Below are 19,646 nucleotides of genomic sequence, written 5' to 3' on the forward strand. Positions count from 1 at the left end.
TGATACGTTTGAAGATAATTGCTGAAAACATGCAAAGACTCAGAAAAATGTAGTACTGAATTGTGAAGATATAGCGTTAACTAATTTTCACCATTTTAGTTTTCCTGATTTTTTTGGGCGTGGCTAAAACGGCATGAGAATTCTTAAACAAATGCCCCATAAACTGTATATAACGTGGAACATACAAAATATGTATAATTAATATGTATTTCTTTCACACCAATGCAATGTTTTGCGAAGGTTCACACATTCTGATCAAGTTTTCTTTCACAACTTGAATCACTAATCATTGAAAAACAAGTTAACGATCTAAAATTTAAAGTAAATAAATAAAAAGTATAATAAAAAACATGTTTTATGACTGCAAAAGTATTATTTAAGTATTATTTATATATTCTCTACTATCAGTCAGTGACTATTGTCATTTATCTTATCCAACTGAAAAGCTGGAGACCAATTACTTGATTAATATGACTAAACAATGATGCAAGCTTAAAGAACAAAATTAATAATTAAGGGACCATTAATACTGTTTATTTTTATATCAAACATTCTGCAAAAAAAGTGTATAAAAATACATTTTGCATATAAAATACATTCATGGAAAATTAAAATAGATTAGTAACAGCAACTTGGACAAACAAAAAAAATTAACTGTGGTGCCAACGAGGTCCAGATTTGACACCATTACATTAAAGAAAAAATAATAATCCTAAAAACCTGGAAAGACATACAGTACCATTTTAAATTCTTAAGGTCTATTGGGGTTCCAGCTTGGCATGGCAAGATGGCTCCTGGTTCAGAGTCCAGTGCTCCATTCAGTGTCAACATGTGCATCAACAAACTGAACAGTGATCCTTCAGCCTCCTTGTTGCCTTCAAGTTATTCTTGGTGTGTCAGCCTCAGATTGATGTGTAAAAAATCTGAGTGATGAGAGAAGGACAGAAACCTGACTAGCACATTTTTGTTGCCAACATAATATGACAATATTGCTTGCAATAAAATAGTTGCTTGAATTTTAAAATAAGATGGATCTATACACATTTACTTTAATTATTGCCTAATGTGTCTGTTGCAAGCATGCCAGGTACTTGCATTATTATAGACGTATGAACTGATGCATGTGTCTTTGTGTGTTGATGTCATCTGGACAGCCAGAGGAGGCTGATTAATCCAAACATTAGGTTTGAGGGTGTGCTCACACATGCAGCAGATGTGTGAGAATGAGGTTGAGGGGGACAGTCTTTGTAGGGTTCCAAACAGGCAGCATAGGCCATAACATGAGCCACATAGTTCTGTTCTTTCACCCCATGGAACAGGTGAGCCATGGGGCCTTTGGCATAAATGGCGACATCCTCGCCACCATGTGTTTCAGCATCAAGTGGGACAGCCGCCTGCTGCATGTACTCCTCGTCATCTGCAAATAAAATGAGTAGAGAGGTGAATGTAACTGAGCGCTACCCTTGTGAAACCACAAAGAAAACACAGAAACACCATAAATCTCCGTCTTAAGTCAAAATCTTGCATTTGCCAATAAGATAATTAACTGCTTTGCTTTTCAACCATAATTGCGAGCCTCTTTTGCCAGTGCAAGTATGATCCATTCCAGTGCCACTCAGTCACTACCCTAGCCCATATCTTTATGCCAGTTGGGGAAATCTAACATGGGGCCTTTTGGACACGGTGTATTTTTAGACACGAATGCACAGCTGTCTCTGCATCTGTGGACTGCAGAACCAACGTTCGGCAAATCAAATCAGCCTCTCTCGCTCGCTCTCTCTCTCTCTCTCTCTCAATAGCATTTTCCATAAGTGAATCACATATATATAAAAAAGCATATAAATATAAGCCGAAGTCATACCGTTATCAAAATAATCTGCCAATATACAAATTCTCTAGACAAATACAGTATTATACATTTGACAAATGAATCCCTCAGTTGTAGTCACAAGTTAACCAACGTACCAGATGTGTTGTGCCTGTCAAAACAAATCGTTTTAGTATGTGTATTTTTTTCAGGCAGCCAAATTGAGGGCTTGTGAAAATTATTCATCCCAAGAAAGAGTAATATACAAAGAGTATATAATGCAATGACTGAGTCAAATGGTGCAGAACAGGAGAAGGAGGAAATGGGTCAGTGCATGTCCAGTGTTCCACAAAGAAACACAAATCGTTTGTAGGTACATATACTGCACTTTTACACAGAGGAGTTTAAGACGAAACAGAGCGCGGGACAGTGAATCCTATAAATATTATAGCTGAACTTTTGCATCCCAGTGATTAAAAGCAAGCTGTAATTAAATCAATATACCCAAGCACAGACAAGTTCTGCATCTGAAAGTTATTATCATGTCCTTACAGTAATCCACCATCGTGATGTTCCCTCTGGTTCCATTTATATGCACATAACCAGGCCCATTTGCGTACAGGATGCTGGTGAAAGGCATTTGGTCATCTGCTTTTTTTGGTGCTAGCCCTGGGTCGCAAAAAGAAAATGGTGGTAAATGAGAATAATAATGTTCTGGTCAAACGGATCATGAATTTAAATGATTCATACCAAAGATTGGATTTCCGCGGGGTGTGTTGCCGCCAAAAGTGAAGACATGAGAGTGGTCAGCCGTGACAACAGTCAATGTATCAGATTCTCTGGTGAGCTGCGAAGCTCGTTCAATTGCTCGGTCAAACATCACAGCCTCTGTCAGTGCAAGTTTGGCTATGCCATCGTGGTGTCCATGATCGATTCTCCCTCGTAACGGGAAACAAGAAAGAATATATTATTTTAGTTCTTGTTTTGTTTTGTTATACTGTTGTGATTATTTGGCACCAACATTCATTTGCTCTAAGTCCATCCATCCATTTTCTGAGCCGCTTCTCTTCACTCGGGTCGCGGGCGTGCTGGAGCCTATCCCAGCTATCATCGGGCAGGAGGCAGGGTACACCCTGAACTGGATGCCAGCCAATCGCAGGGCACATACAAACAAACAACCATTCGCACTCACATTCACACCTACGGGCAATTTAGAGTCTCCAATTCATGCATGTCTTTGGGATGTGGGAGGAAACCGGAGTGCCCGGAGAAAACCCATGCAGGCACGGGGAGAAGATTCAAACTCCACACAGGCGCGACCGGGGATTGAACCCCGCTCCTCAGAACTGTGAGGCTGACGCTCTAACCAGTCGGCCACCGTGCCACCTTGCTCTAAGTCAATAGTTCCAAATCATGTTTTGGCTATAAACATGAACCTTTACTACAATTGAAGCATTGAATGTTCCAAAATTTCTTGGTAAGGTGAAGAGTTAAGATTCAGACGGAACTCAAGAGTTTGAACCCAAATGCCAATTGGTTAAGTGATTGATTGATTAGATATTTCTCAATACTTCTGTCCATAATGTTATGCATTCTGTGTATTTATAAAGGTATGGTATCTCAGTTCCAGAAGTTCCAGTATGTAGTGAGACATCCTTTTTATATAGTTAGTATTAACCACTCATCTTCCACAAAAAGAAAATAGCCTTTTGGATTCTTGCTCAGGATTTGAATGGCTTTCTCTGTCATCTCTACAATAGAGGGGTCACGGGTGGTATTTCGGAAAACCTCAAATCGCATATCCTTTGGCTCAAACAGACCTGGAACACACAAAAAAGGTGAGATTCTAGATGCTGTTTTGAGTAGTATTTCAAATATTTCATCATATATGTACATTTTAGATCAGTAAAATAATGACTGAACAAACATACGCCAGAAAAAACATTGACATTTGCTTTAAGTTTTTATTGGCACGAAAGATGAATATTTATTTATTTATTTATTTATTGGGTCAGTGATGATGTAGTGGCACACTCGCCTGACTTTGGTGCGGGCAGCGTGGGTTCAGTTCCCACTCAGTGACGGTGTGAATGTGAGTGCGAATGGTTGTCCGTGTCTATATGTGCCCTGCAACTGACTGGCGACCAGTTCAGGGTGTAATCCGCCTTTCGCACAAAGTCAGCTGGGATAGGCTACAGCGCCCCACAACCCTAAACAGGATAAGCCATGTTGATAAAGGATGGATGGATATTAATTTAATTATTTATTTATTTTGCAACTCCCAAAAGGTTTAGGTGGTGGAAACATAAGCTAGAGAAAGCAAAGTGAATGCTAGGAAAAACGTTAACAGGTGACATTGGCAGGGTTGGCTGGAAATGCCAAGTTGTTCACAGGTAAGGACGGTGAGACTTTTAATTGTGTTGCACTATAATGACAACAGAAGAACACATTGAAAATACAGTAAAATTATATTTGGCCCATGGTATTCTAGTGTAGTGTTATACAATCTAAAATGGCTGAAAATGAACATTGAACTACTAGTGACCAGTACTGAAAGCCAACAGCTAGTGCCTCTATAAATAGTTATAAATGGATAAGTGACAGGTTCCCGTTCACTGCTTGTACAAATGCAAAGTATAGGGTTAAGTTACCAGAAATCGTGATGTAACAACATCGTAAACCTGCGCTTCCAACTGTTTGTAATGAGTAACAGGCAGGTAATAAAGAATGAGTGAACACTTAGCCTTTTCATCGACATTAATGTGAATATTATTTCAAAGTTTCTCAGAAGGTTGTTTATTTGGTCAAATGGAAGGAAACAAGATGGTGCATTTAGTCAGAGCAAGAAACATGCCCTTTGGTTCTTATCACCATTTTAAGGAGTCAATGACATACAGCTATCAAATTACAGTGTCACACTTTGATGACTTCATATAGCTGTTAAGATGAAAGTTGACATTTCGTTTCTGAACCTTTGCAAAGGTTTCACAATATAAGATAAACTAGATTTCTGTCTCTCAACAACTAGGTATGCTGGACATAGATATGCAAATGTTGGACGTGTAGAATATGTTTCCAATGCCTTGATAGTAGTACAAAGTATAAGCTTGCATTTTGCCTGCTTGTCCGTCTTATTTGTATGTGCAAGTCAAAAGTTACCCACCCATGAGCCGGTCAGTAGTTCTAATGTTTATTTCATCAAACTCCTTCCTGTGCCAAACATAGTGGGAATTCTTGTTCTGAAAGACACATTAGAGTACACATAAGAAATAGCATTGACAATATATACTTTGTGTCATTTCATTGAGTGTCATAAAAGGTACTACTTGTGTTATTTTTAAAGCCATTTTAAGTGACCCTACAGGTTTAGCATTCAACCAGACGTCTATAAGGTTCCTCCGGTCTTTACGGTCCCCCTTGCGAGAGTTGGAGGTTGGATACTCAGGGTCCGAAGTGCCTTTTGGTGTCATGTACATCCGCCCTCCTCCCAGGATCACCTTAAAAGGACGTCAAGTCGTTATATACTGGACTACACAAGCTGAACAGTTCTATTGTCTTTTTACATTCATGCAGCAATGCACCATTGTTTGTGTACTTAAAAAAAAAACAGTTCTTTAAGTCATTGATGCTGTTGTTTTCAATCACAAAATGCTATATAAAATACACTATTTCGCTTGTTTTAACGCATAATGAGGCAGTACAATGTCAGTTTCATGTTTATGGCACTATTAGACAAACTCTGTGTCAAAGAAGATACTAATGACAGCTGTTGGATGTCAACTCTAGCCAAGCAGGAATAGATGCCTTAGCCAAGAAAAGAAACCTCAAACTGTATGGGTTGTTTTTCACAATAAACAGGTTTTGATATTTTCCAACATGGCGTATTGCCCTTCCACTGTACACATACATTGGAAAACCAAGCGCCAAGAAAGCAAACTAAAAAGTGGCTTTTAATTTGTCAAGAAGGGAAACACAAAGGAGTTGGCAAGGTGCTAGCCCGGGAATAAGGATTCCTTGATGACGTTAGTCAAAGGACTGTGTCGAAGGGGTTAAACGAGCCAATTGGATGGCTTGAAAGGAACAAATGGATTAAAAAGCTGTTGTACACTGGCTTTGGAACAGCTGATAGACACAGTTGTCAACTGAGCAAGTATTTGTAACCTGCCTGAACACTGTGAACGAATATGCAAGTAGTATTCACAGTATTTGGTCAAATCTTATTGAGTCAAGTGCACCAACAACCCCAGTGCTTAATAACCACCCCAACAAATGCTAAACAGCCCTTAAATGCATCAAACCCCTTTTCATAATTATGACAATACAATACTGTATGTTTCTGACTGTCTATCCCATGTTCTTTGAGCACCAAAGTCCTTGCACACCCATTACACTGTAAGAAAATAGAGCCACAAAATAATAAAGATTCACCTGTACCGCTAAGCAATAAACTTTATACAAAGTATTTTGTATCCACCAATTGTCTACAGTTTATTTTCAACTGACTTTGAGGTACACACTAGAGTGGTCACCAGCCAATCATTTTGACTGTGAGGCAGATGCGCAACCCTACGACCCACCTATGCAATTCCACATTCAAAAACGATGGCTCATAATTTTTGGGGAAAAAAAAAATTAACTCTAAAATCCTCATATATATTTTTAAAAATAACTGAGATTATCTCACGTCAATGTCAACGTTGGTAACAAGTTGGGTGGCGATGTCCACACACCCTTGATGACGTGCACTACTGGGAAGATCCGCATCACTGTACCAGCTGCGGCTGACTGAGTGGGCATAGGCAGCAGCTGGTGATGCATGCTGGACGCGAGTGGTAGTCACAATCCCAACTGATTTACCTGCACAGTGAAGACAAAATATGATTTGTTATTTGTGTTTACCTGCAAGTAGACTGCTGATAATGTCTGAGATGCTGACATTACCTGCTACTCAAGTGTTTGTTTGTTTGTTTTTTTTAGCAAGTGGAGCACCTTTATTGTATTAAAACGCAATGCTATCTTCAAAACTTGTATGGGAAATTGCCCATATATGATAGAGCCAATTTGCAAAGGGAAAAACAATTTCAGTCTTGCTTAAGACCACTAGGATAAAGTAAATAAAGTACGCTTTACAAGTATGTGCATGCAGTATGTGTGTTGTTTCAGGTCTTCAGTAAAATTAAACATAGATAATTTAAACATCAGGAACAGACAATCAATAAAATTTGATATGCAGTCGGCACTAAATCAGAATAGGGCATTCTTACTGCAGTAACAATATAGCCTTTGTCTTTTTTGGCTATGGAATGTAATCCTTGTTTAGCAAGGTTTAACCTAAATATATATCAGGCTGTATTTTAAGAAAGCTAAGAAAAAGTCAATCATACTCAAGGACTAGGTCAATATCATGAAAACTGCTCTTTAATAGCCCTCCAGACATTTAATAAGCAATACAAAATGATCTCCTAATTAGGCTTACTCTAAAAATTTAACTAACTGTTGTTTGTACAGTAACATGCTTACCAGATGATTGTTTTATTCACCTTATTATGCAGATAAGAATCATATCACATGAACCTGCTGACCCTTTCCATTACAAGACACATGCATTTCTATTATATCACCTTTACCTTTGGCTTTTGCGCGTCGCAGTACGGAGTAGACCTCGTTGCCAAAGGTGGTGTTACATTCATAGGCCACTGCATTGCCGCTCAGTCCAACAGTTTTGGCGTTGGCTTTCACTCCACAATGGTAGGCTGTAGCTGTGCTAGCACTGTCTGCCACCTGCTTGTCTACACTGTAGGTCTGGTGAGAAGAAATACATTTGCTAAAAACAAGATACATTCTAACTAAACTTGGGAAAACGTCACTGACACTTTTTTTTTTTTTTTTTTACTGTGCTGGTATGTCAGTCAGCTCTCCCTTTCAAAATGTGTTTGGTTTTCTTGCTGCATTACCAAAAAGTAACCCTATTGTGAGTTGCATTAAAAAATATAATATTTCTGATAAAGACAGACTAGCCCTAGCACACGAGAAAATATTTAGCATCTAAAGTAGAACTTTGAACTTTCCTTCTCTCTATGATTATCATAATTAAAGACTTACTATGCTGGATTCAACTTTGATCCTACCTTCAACCCATTTTCTCTTGTTTTGCCACAATGTCAGGATTTTGACTTAAATTGTTGACTTTACCCATCTTGAGGTTTTAGTGAGAAGGTATGAGTCAAGAGGCAACATGTAACGGGAGTTAATCATGTAAAAAACGTACACACAGATACACTAACAACTGAGCTTCCTTTCACATATGTACTGGATACATTGGACCAGATCTCCCAGATTGTGGTTAAATTAAAAATGAACTCGTCACTTGCACAATTTAACAAGATCCAATTCAAGAGCTGTCTTGACAAAAATAATGTTCAGTTTTGATGGACAGTGCCAGCGAGGTATGAATTAAATTACATTCAGCACATGATAGGGGAAAAATATTTGTTTTTATGATATATTTATCAAATATGTAGTGTTGCTTTATAATTGCGATTATAATAGGGCTGGGAAAAAAATCGAATAACTCAGCTAGGGCCTGGTCCACACAAAGATTTTTCTACTCTTAAAAAAGTTTTTTAAATCTGTGACAGACCTCACACATAAACAGTTTTGGTCGTATTGTGTGTGTTGTGCTCCTATAACCTCAACACAGAACATCACACACATAAAGATTCTGTTGAAATGCCGAACTCGAAATCTTGCATGATCACACATGATCTCACAAAACCGAAGAAACACTTCCAGATACGAGACGATGTTTCCCAAGTGTTCCAGAAGGTTGCCGAGACGGTAGCCGTATAAAAAACGACTTGCTTTGCAAAATACTTCTTCCCGTCTGGGAAACCCACTTTTATACAAAGAAAGGACATCGGGTAAGGCATGCTTATTTTTATTTGCAGTCGTTTCCTTTTCTTGAGTCACTGTGCTTCTTGATTGGCTATCTTCCGTTCCACATTACAATTCATGGCTCTCCCCCACACACAAAGACTTTTTGTAATGAATATTGAACACGTTCCTTACCTAAGCTAGTCGGCCCCGACCTGTTTTGGACCCTAAAATCAGGACGAATTCACTCTTAACACACATCTAAAAACAATCTTATAGGATCATCTTATAAGACTTTTGACTTTTAAGACTTATAAGATTGTTTGCCGTTTGATGTGCTCGGTCGGGCAAAATCGGCACAAAAACAGGCCCGAGTGTCTTTATGTGTGTACCGGGCCTTGGTCGACTTCAATAATAGGTTGACGCAAAATTTCGGCCTCGAAGCTCCGCCGATACCAAAACAAACAAACAAAAAAGTTCTGCCCGGAACCATGTTTGCGCTGCAGGAACCCATGTTTCACACAGACATTTATTGCAGACGGACGCAGTGTTGGGTTGGTGATAATAGCTCCAACTACTGGAGACAAATTCCTTGTGTGTTTTTGGTCATACTTGGCAAATAAAGATGATTCTGATTCTGATAAACTTTGTCAAAAACAACAGAGGAGCGTCTGTAAGTGATTTTTAAGACACTGTTAGGTGTAATGTACTGTACATATAACATGATGTATGAGTGAGCTGAATGGACTTTAGTGTTTTTGACCTAAAATGGTAATCGCTAGCCCACTAATGCTAATAGTGATTGCTAACCATTTAGCATTTATCTTTTGACTGTCTCACATTGTGTCCACCAAATTTAAACCATACACTCAGTACCGAAATATGCAGTTTAAGGATAGAAGTCAATCTATCATAAATCAGAATAGAATGCAAGTTAGTAGTAAAAAAAAGAAGAAAAAAAATATTTTTTTGGCAGGGGCGATTTTTATTAGATTATTCGATCAATAACCTATAGGAGAATCAATTCTAAAAATATTTGATAGTGACAGCCCTAATTGTGTTTTCACTTCACACCTTAGAGAGTGCCACATATGGAAAGGTGTCCATGGCCAGTACCGTCTCCTCGCCTGCATTGCCTTCCATTTGACCTTCCAGAATCCGAGCCGCTGACACAGTGGACACTCCCATCCCTGGAAGACAATGATTGACAGGTTATTGAGTTGCTGTTTGATTTTGTTTTGCTTCCCTAACTGAGTTTCCACTTATCACTGTTGTGTTTAAATAATTTAAAAAAAAATCAACACTGTGCATAAAAGATAAAACATTATGAACATAAGCACACAAAAATACTGTTAGATGCTTTATTTGAGGATATTTGAATGATGCAAACAGGCTAAAAGAATCTAATGTCACAAACAGGAAAATATGGTTTGTGGGAAAGTAAACATACAGCACTTGAATAAGCCAAATCAGAGTCATAGGTTCCTCTTCTTAGTTTAAAAAGAACATCATGGCGTATTGTACAGAGTTGTAAAATCATAATTATTTTTTAACATGCCTTTTAGTCTTCCATTGAGTATATTACTGTAATTATTTATTTTTTATTAATGACACATTTGAAGACTTTGTTAAAGACGGAAGGATGATGATCATGATGATTACATTTATTTTCAGGTTATTCTTTTGTTTATTTTTGTCAGATAATGACCTCTTTGACCCTCAAAAGTTTCCAAAGTTGTCCTCAGTTTATGAACATCCTAAATCAAAACCAGACATTTCCCCCCTTGTTTGAATAGAAAAAAATGTTTGTTTGAAGAACTCAAGACTATTCCTGTCAAATGGAGGTAAAAAGAGGATTTGACCGTCTTCCAAGTAAACAAAGTGAATGCCATTAACATCAACTGAAAGTGCAAACGGACCGGCACATTTAAGTCAGTGGTTTTCACAGAGAGCAGCATTTGGCAAGTATTAAGACCACTGTTTAAAGAATAAGTCGTGTCAAAATGTGTTACTGCTTTGAAGTGGTGAGTGGTAACAAGCTACATTTACTCTGTTACATTTACTCAAGGAACATTTTGGATAAATTGTACGTGTCAGAGTAGTTTGAATTTTAATTTATTGAGTTTTACTCCATCCCATTGATCGACCTGCCGATCGCTACTTTTATTTATCCATTATTGCATGCACGATCCATTTTTTAGATTTCGTCTTCGACGTCCGCATAGGGCGCCGTTGCGCCAATCCGACGTGATCACTAGTGTCATTTGACTCCAATTCACTAATCAGACAGCACAAGGCAGTCACATGACTGCACACAAAGCCTTTGTAGGCCAATCATAGTAACTAATTTTGGAAAAAAAATCAGCCGTGTGAGTGTTTACTTTAGAGACTGAAAAACAACAGCTTTATGATGAAGTGTAGTCTGCCGAAACATGGACATTTCAGCCCACTTCTAACTTGAGAAAGCACCTTGCGGTAAATTGCAGATATTTGTATTGTTGTTTCAGCAGTGCATATGGCAACATTAGCCCTATTTTATGGTCATAAATCACTGTAAAACAGGCATATTTTGGGGTATGTGCCATGCTGTAATCTCTCTCTCTCTCTCTCTCTCTCTCTCTCATTCTCTCTCTCACTCTCTCTCTCTCTCTCTCTCTCTCTCTCACAAAACATGTTTTTGTAGACCCTGATGCATGTGTTGTTGGTTTTTGGCCACGTAAATGGTGGCAGGTGTTTTTGGACTCCCATATATTTTTAATTTTCATTTTATTTGATTTTCATGCTCAGATTTTTTTTTCTTTCTATCAGACCTTACCAGTTACTCTTTACTTGAATATTTTTTTCACTGGAAACTTTCTTGCTCAAGTAAATATATGGAAGACTACTTTTCAGCTTGACAGTATTTCCAGGTATTTACATCTGGATCAGTTAAAGAACCTGTAAGTGTTTTCAGTGATTTGTTTCTAAACACATTAAATGTGTTTGAAGATAAGTGCTGAAAGCATGTGCAAAGACTGAGAACAACTTAGTACTGAATTGTTGAGATATAGCATGAAACTATTTTTCACCATTTCAATTGTCCAGATTTTTGGGACGTGGCCAAAACCAAGCCCAAGTATGCACTTCCGCTTTGTGGCATAAGTCGGCCCTCCCCCCACTATACAAATACTGAGCACCGTCATTCCAGATGACCCGGCCACCGGTCCGCTCACTAGCTTGCTAGAGCACTAGCCCGGTAGACCGCTATGCTATGTGGACCCACACGCGACACAAAACCGAGTGAGGTGGTGACTTATTGGATGACAACAACGCCAATAAGAAAGATATCACCTTTTGTTTAACTCCAACCATTTGCCATGGGACTGACACAGTAGGTCTGGTTTGTTGCCCATGTGGATCCTATTACATTGATTATTGAATAGAATGTCTATGATCAGTTTCACATTTGGGTTTTACCTGTAAAGACTACATTTACACTATGTAGAGGTGGAACCAACATGAAAACCATAGCAGTAGAGCTGTCAAAGAATATAAAAACAAGCAACTGTCAAGATTAGAGAAGATGGAAAAATCAGTCATTGCACAAATATGGCCAGTCAGTACAACCATTTAGAATTTCCAAAGAAACCACTGGTGTACAAAGTAACAGATGTTGCATGGGTACACCAAGGAAAACAACAGTACATGATGACAGAAACATTGTGAGAGCTGTAAAGAAAGTGGGCGCAATAACCTCCACAGAGCAGGAATAGATGTATCACCATCTATTGTTTGCACAAGACATCAGTAACTATAAAGTAAACAGAGAAGTACAGTAGATGATGCAAGACATACAGTCTTATCAAAAAGAATAGAAGAAACTGAAGGGAAACAAACAACATTGAAGGAGGCTACACTGAAAGTCTGGAAAAGCATGACAAAAGAGGACTGCAAAAATGTTATGTCAATTCCTTCCTGCAATTATTGCAAGCAAAGGTTTGCAATCAGATGCCAAGGCTTATTTATTTATGTCTATTAAGTCTGTTTCAAGACTGCTCACCTAAAAATTGGTGTTTTGTGATGAATAATGCCAAAGTTTTGTATCTGATCCATATGTGAATAGTGTACTTCATCTTTTTGGTCAACTATTATGATGTCCAGAACTCACGCTTAACATCATGCATGTAAAAACCGACTTGTGATTGTGTTACTGGTGAAACAAAACTAACTCATCAATGATCACCCTGAAAAGCTTTTATTTAAAACAGATGCTCAAGTAGCGGGAACACCTACAAATAATAATAATAATAGTAATAAATAAATAAATACATAGAAAATGCCTAACAGCAGTAACTATGCCATTCCACATTAGAAGGGAACTTTTCTCCCATTGGTAATAGTCATCACTTGAGTTCCGTTGTTGAAAGAGGTCACATCTTACAGATCTAATCTGACAACCATGGCTGCACTATTCGGCATTGCCACTTGAATTGTCGCTCCATATCCTAAGATCCTGCGGCAAAGACGTCCTCATCCCTGATTGACATACTGGGTAATCTGCATTTATATTGTATGGCCAACTGATAAATATAAGCAATTGTTTAGGTTATTGGGATCTTTTCTAACAAAATGCTGGTCAATATGGTGGACATATGACTAATAATAGGGATAAACAATTAACTACATTCATACTAAAATTGAGCTGTAAAATAGACTTAATGGATTAGAAATACTTTGAGAACCTCCTCAAGCCCCAATTAAATGTCATTTTGGATAAGGGCTTTTTCTGGTCCAGCCTGACTATTCCCCAATGCACAAGGCAAGGTCTATAAAGACATGATTAGATGAGGTTGATGAGGAAGAACATGAGAGCCCTGAATCTCAACCCCATCAAATACATTTGTAATGAACTACAACAGTGAATGAGGTTGAGTGAAGTTCTTTTGTCCAACATCAGTGACCAGACAAATTGAATCTTGAATGATGATTGAATAAATTTACTTGATATATTGAATACATATTTTCACTCTATGTTATCTATGTTCTTCCCAGATTTGTGGAAGCTGTTATATCTGCCAAGGGGAGATACACTCCACATGCTTTTTTTGGTTTGACTTTAGGTACAATGGACATGTGTTGCTATACTTTTGTCTGTATCCCTGAGGTGGACTTCAAATTCAGGTGCCGGTTTGTGCGGCAGTCATTATTTCACATTGGCCTTTTTCATTCACTCCACCAAGAGCTGTATTTATTGGAATTAATCCTGTTAATCAGCGTACTGGAACGCTGAACCTCAATCAACTTCCCACAATATGTTCTCAATGGTTAATCATTTGGCTGTCATTTTCATGCTGAGCACAGGCACATGGCCCTCTTATTCCATCCAAATCCACTCAATCCTACATGAACGAGTACTTATCTACTACCCACACATACACATTGTCCTGTTTTCAAAGATGAACTCTACTTTTCTGTAGTCTGTCATGCTGTATTTTGAAGTCACCCTCCAACGAGACTGCATTAGCTTTTTGACCGAATATTTTTTAAAAAGTAACTCTACCATCTCCGAGGAACAAGATGACGTTTTTGGCCTGGTGCTCCCGAGGGCGGAGTTTCAACGCAGCATCCAGTGTCGCCTTCGCCTGGGCATCCCAGTAAGCTGGTTCTCTTTCATGTTCATACAGGACTGTGAAGATGACCAAGAATTGGATAAATGCATGTGTAGGAGGATTGATATTAACAGTCTAGTCTAGTGTACTAACAGAACGATCAAGCTAAACTTAAACTACCCACCTGTTGTGCATTTCAACTTGAATACAATCAAACTAAAACAACATTTTCTGTCCATTAAGACGCACAGATACTAAAAACAAATATTAACAGTTAACATTGCACCACTTTCCGTAAACAGCTAAACACAGTAAAAAAATATGCGCCACACCACTTTTATCCATCAGCAGGATTGCTGACGTCTGTCTTTGCTTACACACCTGAGTTTGTGCATTCTGTTCTGAGGCAGAGTCTGTCCTCACACACACTACCTTGTTGAGTTTACCTGCATCTGAACACACAGTGCTAGAAATAGCCCAACCACAGGGACCACTAGTATCCCTGTTGACTCCTCACCTTGGCTCTCCACAGCAGCCCAATCTCCTGCCAGCAACATAGTTCCCAGAAGAATGAATGGGAGATTCTGGGGCCAGCGATGTGGTGTCTGCATCCCTGGTGTGATGTGACCTGGAGGCTGAAGAGGCTGGAGACAACTGGTTTTCAGAAGAGATTGGCAAAACCAAAAAGGCAGAAGCGCATAGAGAGTGAGACCTCCCTTTTTAAAGCCCCGCAGGGTGTGTAGTAAGGAAGGGCCCTCGCCAGCTCATAGGCTTGGAGAGAATGTGAGTGAAGGAGGAACCAGAGAGAGAGAGAGAGAGAGAGAGAGAGAGAGAGAGACCACACAGGAGTACTGTAGCATCACAGTCCCTCTCCACCCTCTTTTATTGTTTTAAAGGGGTTACTTTAATGCAGTCCTCCCCTTTCCCCCCTCTCACAAATGCGAGTGATAGAAACTTGAATGGGCCTTTGATGTGGTAAATGTCTACCAGCAGCATGCAGCTGGCTTAAATATGGGAGAAAAATGAGTAGGAGGCAAAACTGCTAAAGCATTTTTGTTGGCATCCACCTCAAGACAAACCATGACCATTTCTCTTTCCATTTCTTCCCCCTGCCCCTCGAAAAGACAATCCATGCTATTCTTGAGAATGATTGAGAATGATTCTTGATGTGCTCCACTTCATATGAGTGGAAAATGGTTGCATTTCCATGTCCACCTCCCTTCTCTAGCTTTGCATTTAAAACTGACCAATATTTCCCCTCTCACCAAAACAACTTGGCTTTTTTTCCATGTTTAGCATTTTTCTACCATGAGTTAGCACAGACCGCCTGCAGGATGGAAATGCTTCTCCTCTGCGCAAGCACAAGAGTTAACGTGTGAAATTAGGTGATTTGAGCCGACTCTTGTTCAACACGGCCAGAGGAATCACATTTCAGGCGAACGACTCTTACCTCCTGAACCTCATTACAGCATCTCTTCTTTCTGCCAGCCGCTCAGCTGTTGCCAACTAGGCTTTATGGTTAGTCAAGTGCTTAATGAAAAGTGCGGTCTAACTGTACTGTAGAGCTGTGATCCGGGTAAAAGAGGCCAACACCACATGAGCTGGGAATACCACTGGCGGCATGCATGACCATGACACAGTAACTTGCAAAGCATGTTCCTCTGTCCATTCGTCATGGGTCGGCCCCTGAGAGAAAGTCCAAATCATGCTGGGAAAGTGAAATTAGCTCCCTGAAAAATAAGTGAAAATAGCTGATGGCTGTTTTCACTGTGGCCCCTCCATCCACGCAAAGGTGCGTACAGACAGTGATTAGAGCAGCCGTCAGGACTTGTACAGTGGCAGTGAACTCTCTGGTTTTGTTCACTGGTGGTTTTCCAGCATCCAAAACATACCATAATAATGTGGATTTTCTGTTTTTATCTAAAACATATCCACCCACCCTTACATGCATGCATCCATCCATCCATCCATCAAATTGCAGGACACATAGACAAACAACCATTCACACTCACATTAACACCTATGACAGACCAATGGACAGGGTCTTAAAGTCTGTTGTTATATTGTGAACTGGTTATTCTTCATTTGGCCTTTTACATTGTCCCGATTCTTGCACTGTATGTTTTGATAATTTTATCTATGATGCATTTTTACTGTACATTTTATGAGTTTGTGTTTGTCATTGTGTACCCCGATTTAGTTTTTTTTTTCATTATTCCATTTTTTGCACTACAAATGGAAATTAGCTTTCTGCTAAATCTGGTGCAAGCATCTTTTCATCCATCCAGCCATCCATCCATTTTCCACACTGCTTAACCTCACTAGGGTAGCCTATCCCAGCTGAATCTGGGCGAGAGGTGGGGTACACCCTGAACTGGTCGCCAGCCAATCGCAGCGCACACATAGGCAAACAACCATTTGCACTCATATTCACACCTACGGGCAATTTAGAGTCTTCAATTAACATACCATCCATGTTTTTGGGATGTGGGAGGAAATGGGAGTACCCAGAGAAAGCCCATGCAGGCACGGGAAGAGCATGCGAACTCCAAACAGGGGAGGCCACATCTTTTCATGTTTATCGATATTGATTAATGTATGTGCACGTTGTCCATAAACTAAATAACCTAATAAACTAAACCTACCAAATGTTTTTACAATTTGAGAAGAAGCTGGATTACCCCAAGAAAACCCAAGCAAGAACGGGGAGAACATGCAAACTCCACATGAAAAGGTGCAAACCCTCAAAGGCAGACCTCCTAACTTGGTGATTCCCAACCAGAGTGCTGTGGCACACTAATGTGCCATGAAAGATCATCAGGGGTTCCATGGGAAAATATCCTAGTTCATATAATTTGTCAGAAAATAATTATTTACCTATTACAAATGTATCTTTGCTCATCTATTTATGTCAGTGACATATAGTGACAGGCAGAACAATTCAATGTTTTTCCACTACATGGCAGAAGGTACATAATTGACCTTTGTATCCACCTGCTGCCATTCATAGAATAGTATAAGTCATGTATCATAATAATATGGCTATTTTCATCGACAGCGAATTTTGATTTTCGTGCAAGCACAAGACATTGTTTCCCAATTTGGCAGACCAATCTGCACCAAGTTGGGTGTTCCGGCGCAACGAGGGTGTGTCTTTGGAGAAGTGAAAATTTGTTGGCTGAAAGTTGATCTAAACTTAGACCTGCTGAGACCATGTCTAAATCTTGGCACAAGGTAGACCCCAGTTTAGTGAATTTGACCAGATCACAGACAGACAGATACTGAAGTCCTCAGACAAATTTAAAGTCGCCAGCGGTTATCACCAACTCATTCTGTATTTAATAAGGGTAGCTGCTCACATTGGCAGTTGCCACACTGGCCAAGAGCAGTGACAATGCTCTACTCACGTGCGGATCGCTGCGATTACGCATCGTCCTCTGGACAGATGTCTCCTTCAAGACTGTCTCTGCACCACATTTAAAGGGAATGAGAAGAGCCGTTTTGATTTGCAGCGGATGAAGTCGGCTGTAAACATTCCCACAGTGGCGCAGCCCGCCGACATCCAGAACTGCCAGCCTACGCTGATCTTCAAAATTACCAACAGTGGTCTAACCTGTGGGGCCATGGCTTTCTGCGAGTATATCAGCTTTTTGTTTAATTTAACAGGCCTGAGATTTCACACTGAGTAAATACATTTGTAAATAATAGTCCACTGTGCAACAATAAAAACGATTCTAATACAAACTCCAAATTGAGACGAGATCATCATTATTTCAGTATTCATACTTTTTGTGACATTTGTGTGTGTGTGTATATATATATATATATACACACACTAAAAAATCTGTTATTTGATTAGGATTTTCATTTGTCGTTTATTGGATTAGTACAATAATATGTACCGGTGATACGTTCCTTTCCATTTAACAGGAAGTCAGTCAATTTTGTGGTTACCATTTTCTTTCAGTATTAAAACCATTAATGTCGCTCAATTCTGAATGACCAAAAATATAGGAAGTAGCTCCCTTTTTTTGTATTGCAGTTTCTTTTCCTGAAAAATTATACACCTCAAATCTTCCACAGTTGTAAATATGACATTGTCATTTATCATTTTAAATAAAAGGTGGAAATGAGGACGTAAAATATAAAGTATGAATGAAATATCCAAACAACATACAACGAAATATACAGTATAAAGCATTGTACTGGTAATATAAAACTATCGAATATGTAAAATGTCCGCCTATAAAAAGTAAATGTTGACGATGTCAGAGAGGTTCACTGAAGCGGTTGACTTCAAGTTTCTATGTAAAGGAACCTAAATGTATAGAATCCTATTGATATGTTTATAGTTTACACTCACACATACAGTCGAGTGTACACACACATGAACACATCAACGGACATACACACACACACACACACACACACACACCTACACACACACACCTGCATCCTGGGCCAGACTCTTCTCAGTCAATTATAAATGTTAAACTACATGTCTACCTCTATCCTCAGTGGTCTTAACATGTCCGCATTTAAGTCTAAATTACATATCACGGAGGGCAACGCTTCATATAAGGTTGCTGAAGCAAGTATATACGTGTTGGAGTGGCTGGTGCCAGACCACACAGCCACCTTTTTAAAGACAGAGCCAAATCTTTCTCAGTGACTTCAACAAGTTGGCAAGGGGGAAAAAATTTTTTTTTATGCATGAACAATGAAGCAGAAAGACTGGGCCAAGAAAGAAGACGGTGATAGCTGTGATGGGAGTCCAATATACAGGAGAGGAATAACTTCCTCAGATGCCAGACCTTTTTCTCTTGTTCGTATGCACTGTTGCACTTTTTGGAAAAAAAGAAAGAAAGAAAGAAAAAAAAGAAAGCTGATGAGAGACCCCACCACTGATCCTTTCTTTGCATCTCCTAAGGTGTTAGCAGAAAAGGAAAGCACTTCTTTGACACTATGTATCATATCATGAAATGCTTTTGCCTCTCAACCACCACTGCATTAAAAGTGTTCATCAAGTTAGAAAACTAGGCAATTTTCACAGCGATGAATCTCTTAATCTGAGTGGTTTTTGAGTAGTCAAAGTAGGACAACGGGTTGAATGATTCCTGAGAAACAAACAAGGTTATATACATTACAAAGCAAGATAATAAACATATTGTATTAAAAAGTGTTAAATGATGACTTGAAAAGTGAATTTATGTGGGAAGATTATAAAAAAATGCACATTTGTATTAAAGATTGTAGGGGAATTGAACTTCAGTGGAAAACCCCCCCAGAGAAGTTTAATCAACACACATTCGTGGAGTACCTGACTCACTCATCATCTTTGCATCCCTCCCTCACCACTAAGCTCCCTGCTTAGCCAG

General features: G+C 39.1%; 1 protein-coding gene across 4 annotated transcripts; it reads right to left on the bottom strand.

Moving 5' to 3' along the window:
- Positions 1–523: 523 nt before the first annotated feature.
- LOC133481319 (alkaline phosphatase-like) lies at positions 524–15,071 on the bottom strand. 4 transcript variants are annotated; one of them, XM_061780527.1, is made up of 12 exons: positions 14,786–15,071; positions 14,220–14,345; positions 9,755–9,870; positions 7,435–7,609; positions 6,492–6,664; positions 5,170–5,304; positions 4,971–5,046; positions 3,493–3,627; positions 2,558–2,749; positions 2,360–2,476; positions 1,203–1,417; positions 524–923 (listed from the first exon to the last, which is right to left on the bottom strand). In XM_061780527.1, exons 1-12 carry the CDS (start codon positions 14,877–14,879, stop codon positions 903–905), a joined length of 1,575 nt encoding a protein of 524 aa, XP_061636511.1. In that variant the 5' UTR covers positions 14,880–15,071; the 3' UTR covers positions 524–902. The 4 variants fall into 4 exon arrangements, with proteins under 4 accessions (XP_061636511.1, XP_061636510.1, XP_061636509.1 ...); XM_061780526.1 differs by having other exon boundaries at positions 1,096–1,417; positions 14,786–15,070; XM_061780525.1 differs by having other exon boundaries at positions 524–1,417; positions 14,786–15,070.
- Positions 15,072–19,646: the final 4,575 nt, after the last annotated feature.

Source organism: Phyllopteryx taeniolatus, chromosome 7 (assembly GCF_024500385.1).
Source record: "Phyllopteryx taeniolatus isolate TA_2022b chromosome 7, UOR_Ptae_1.2, whole genome shotgun sequence".
Taxonomy (NCBI): domain Eukaryota; kingdom Metazoa; phylum Chordata; class Actinopteri; order Syngnathiformes; family Syngnathidae; genus Phyllopteryx; species Phyllopteryx taeniolatus.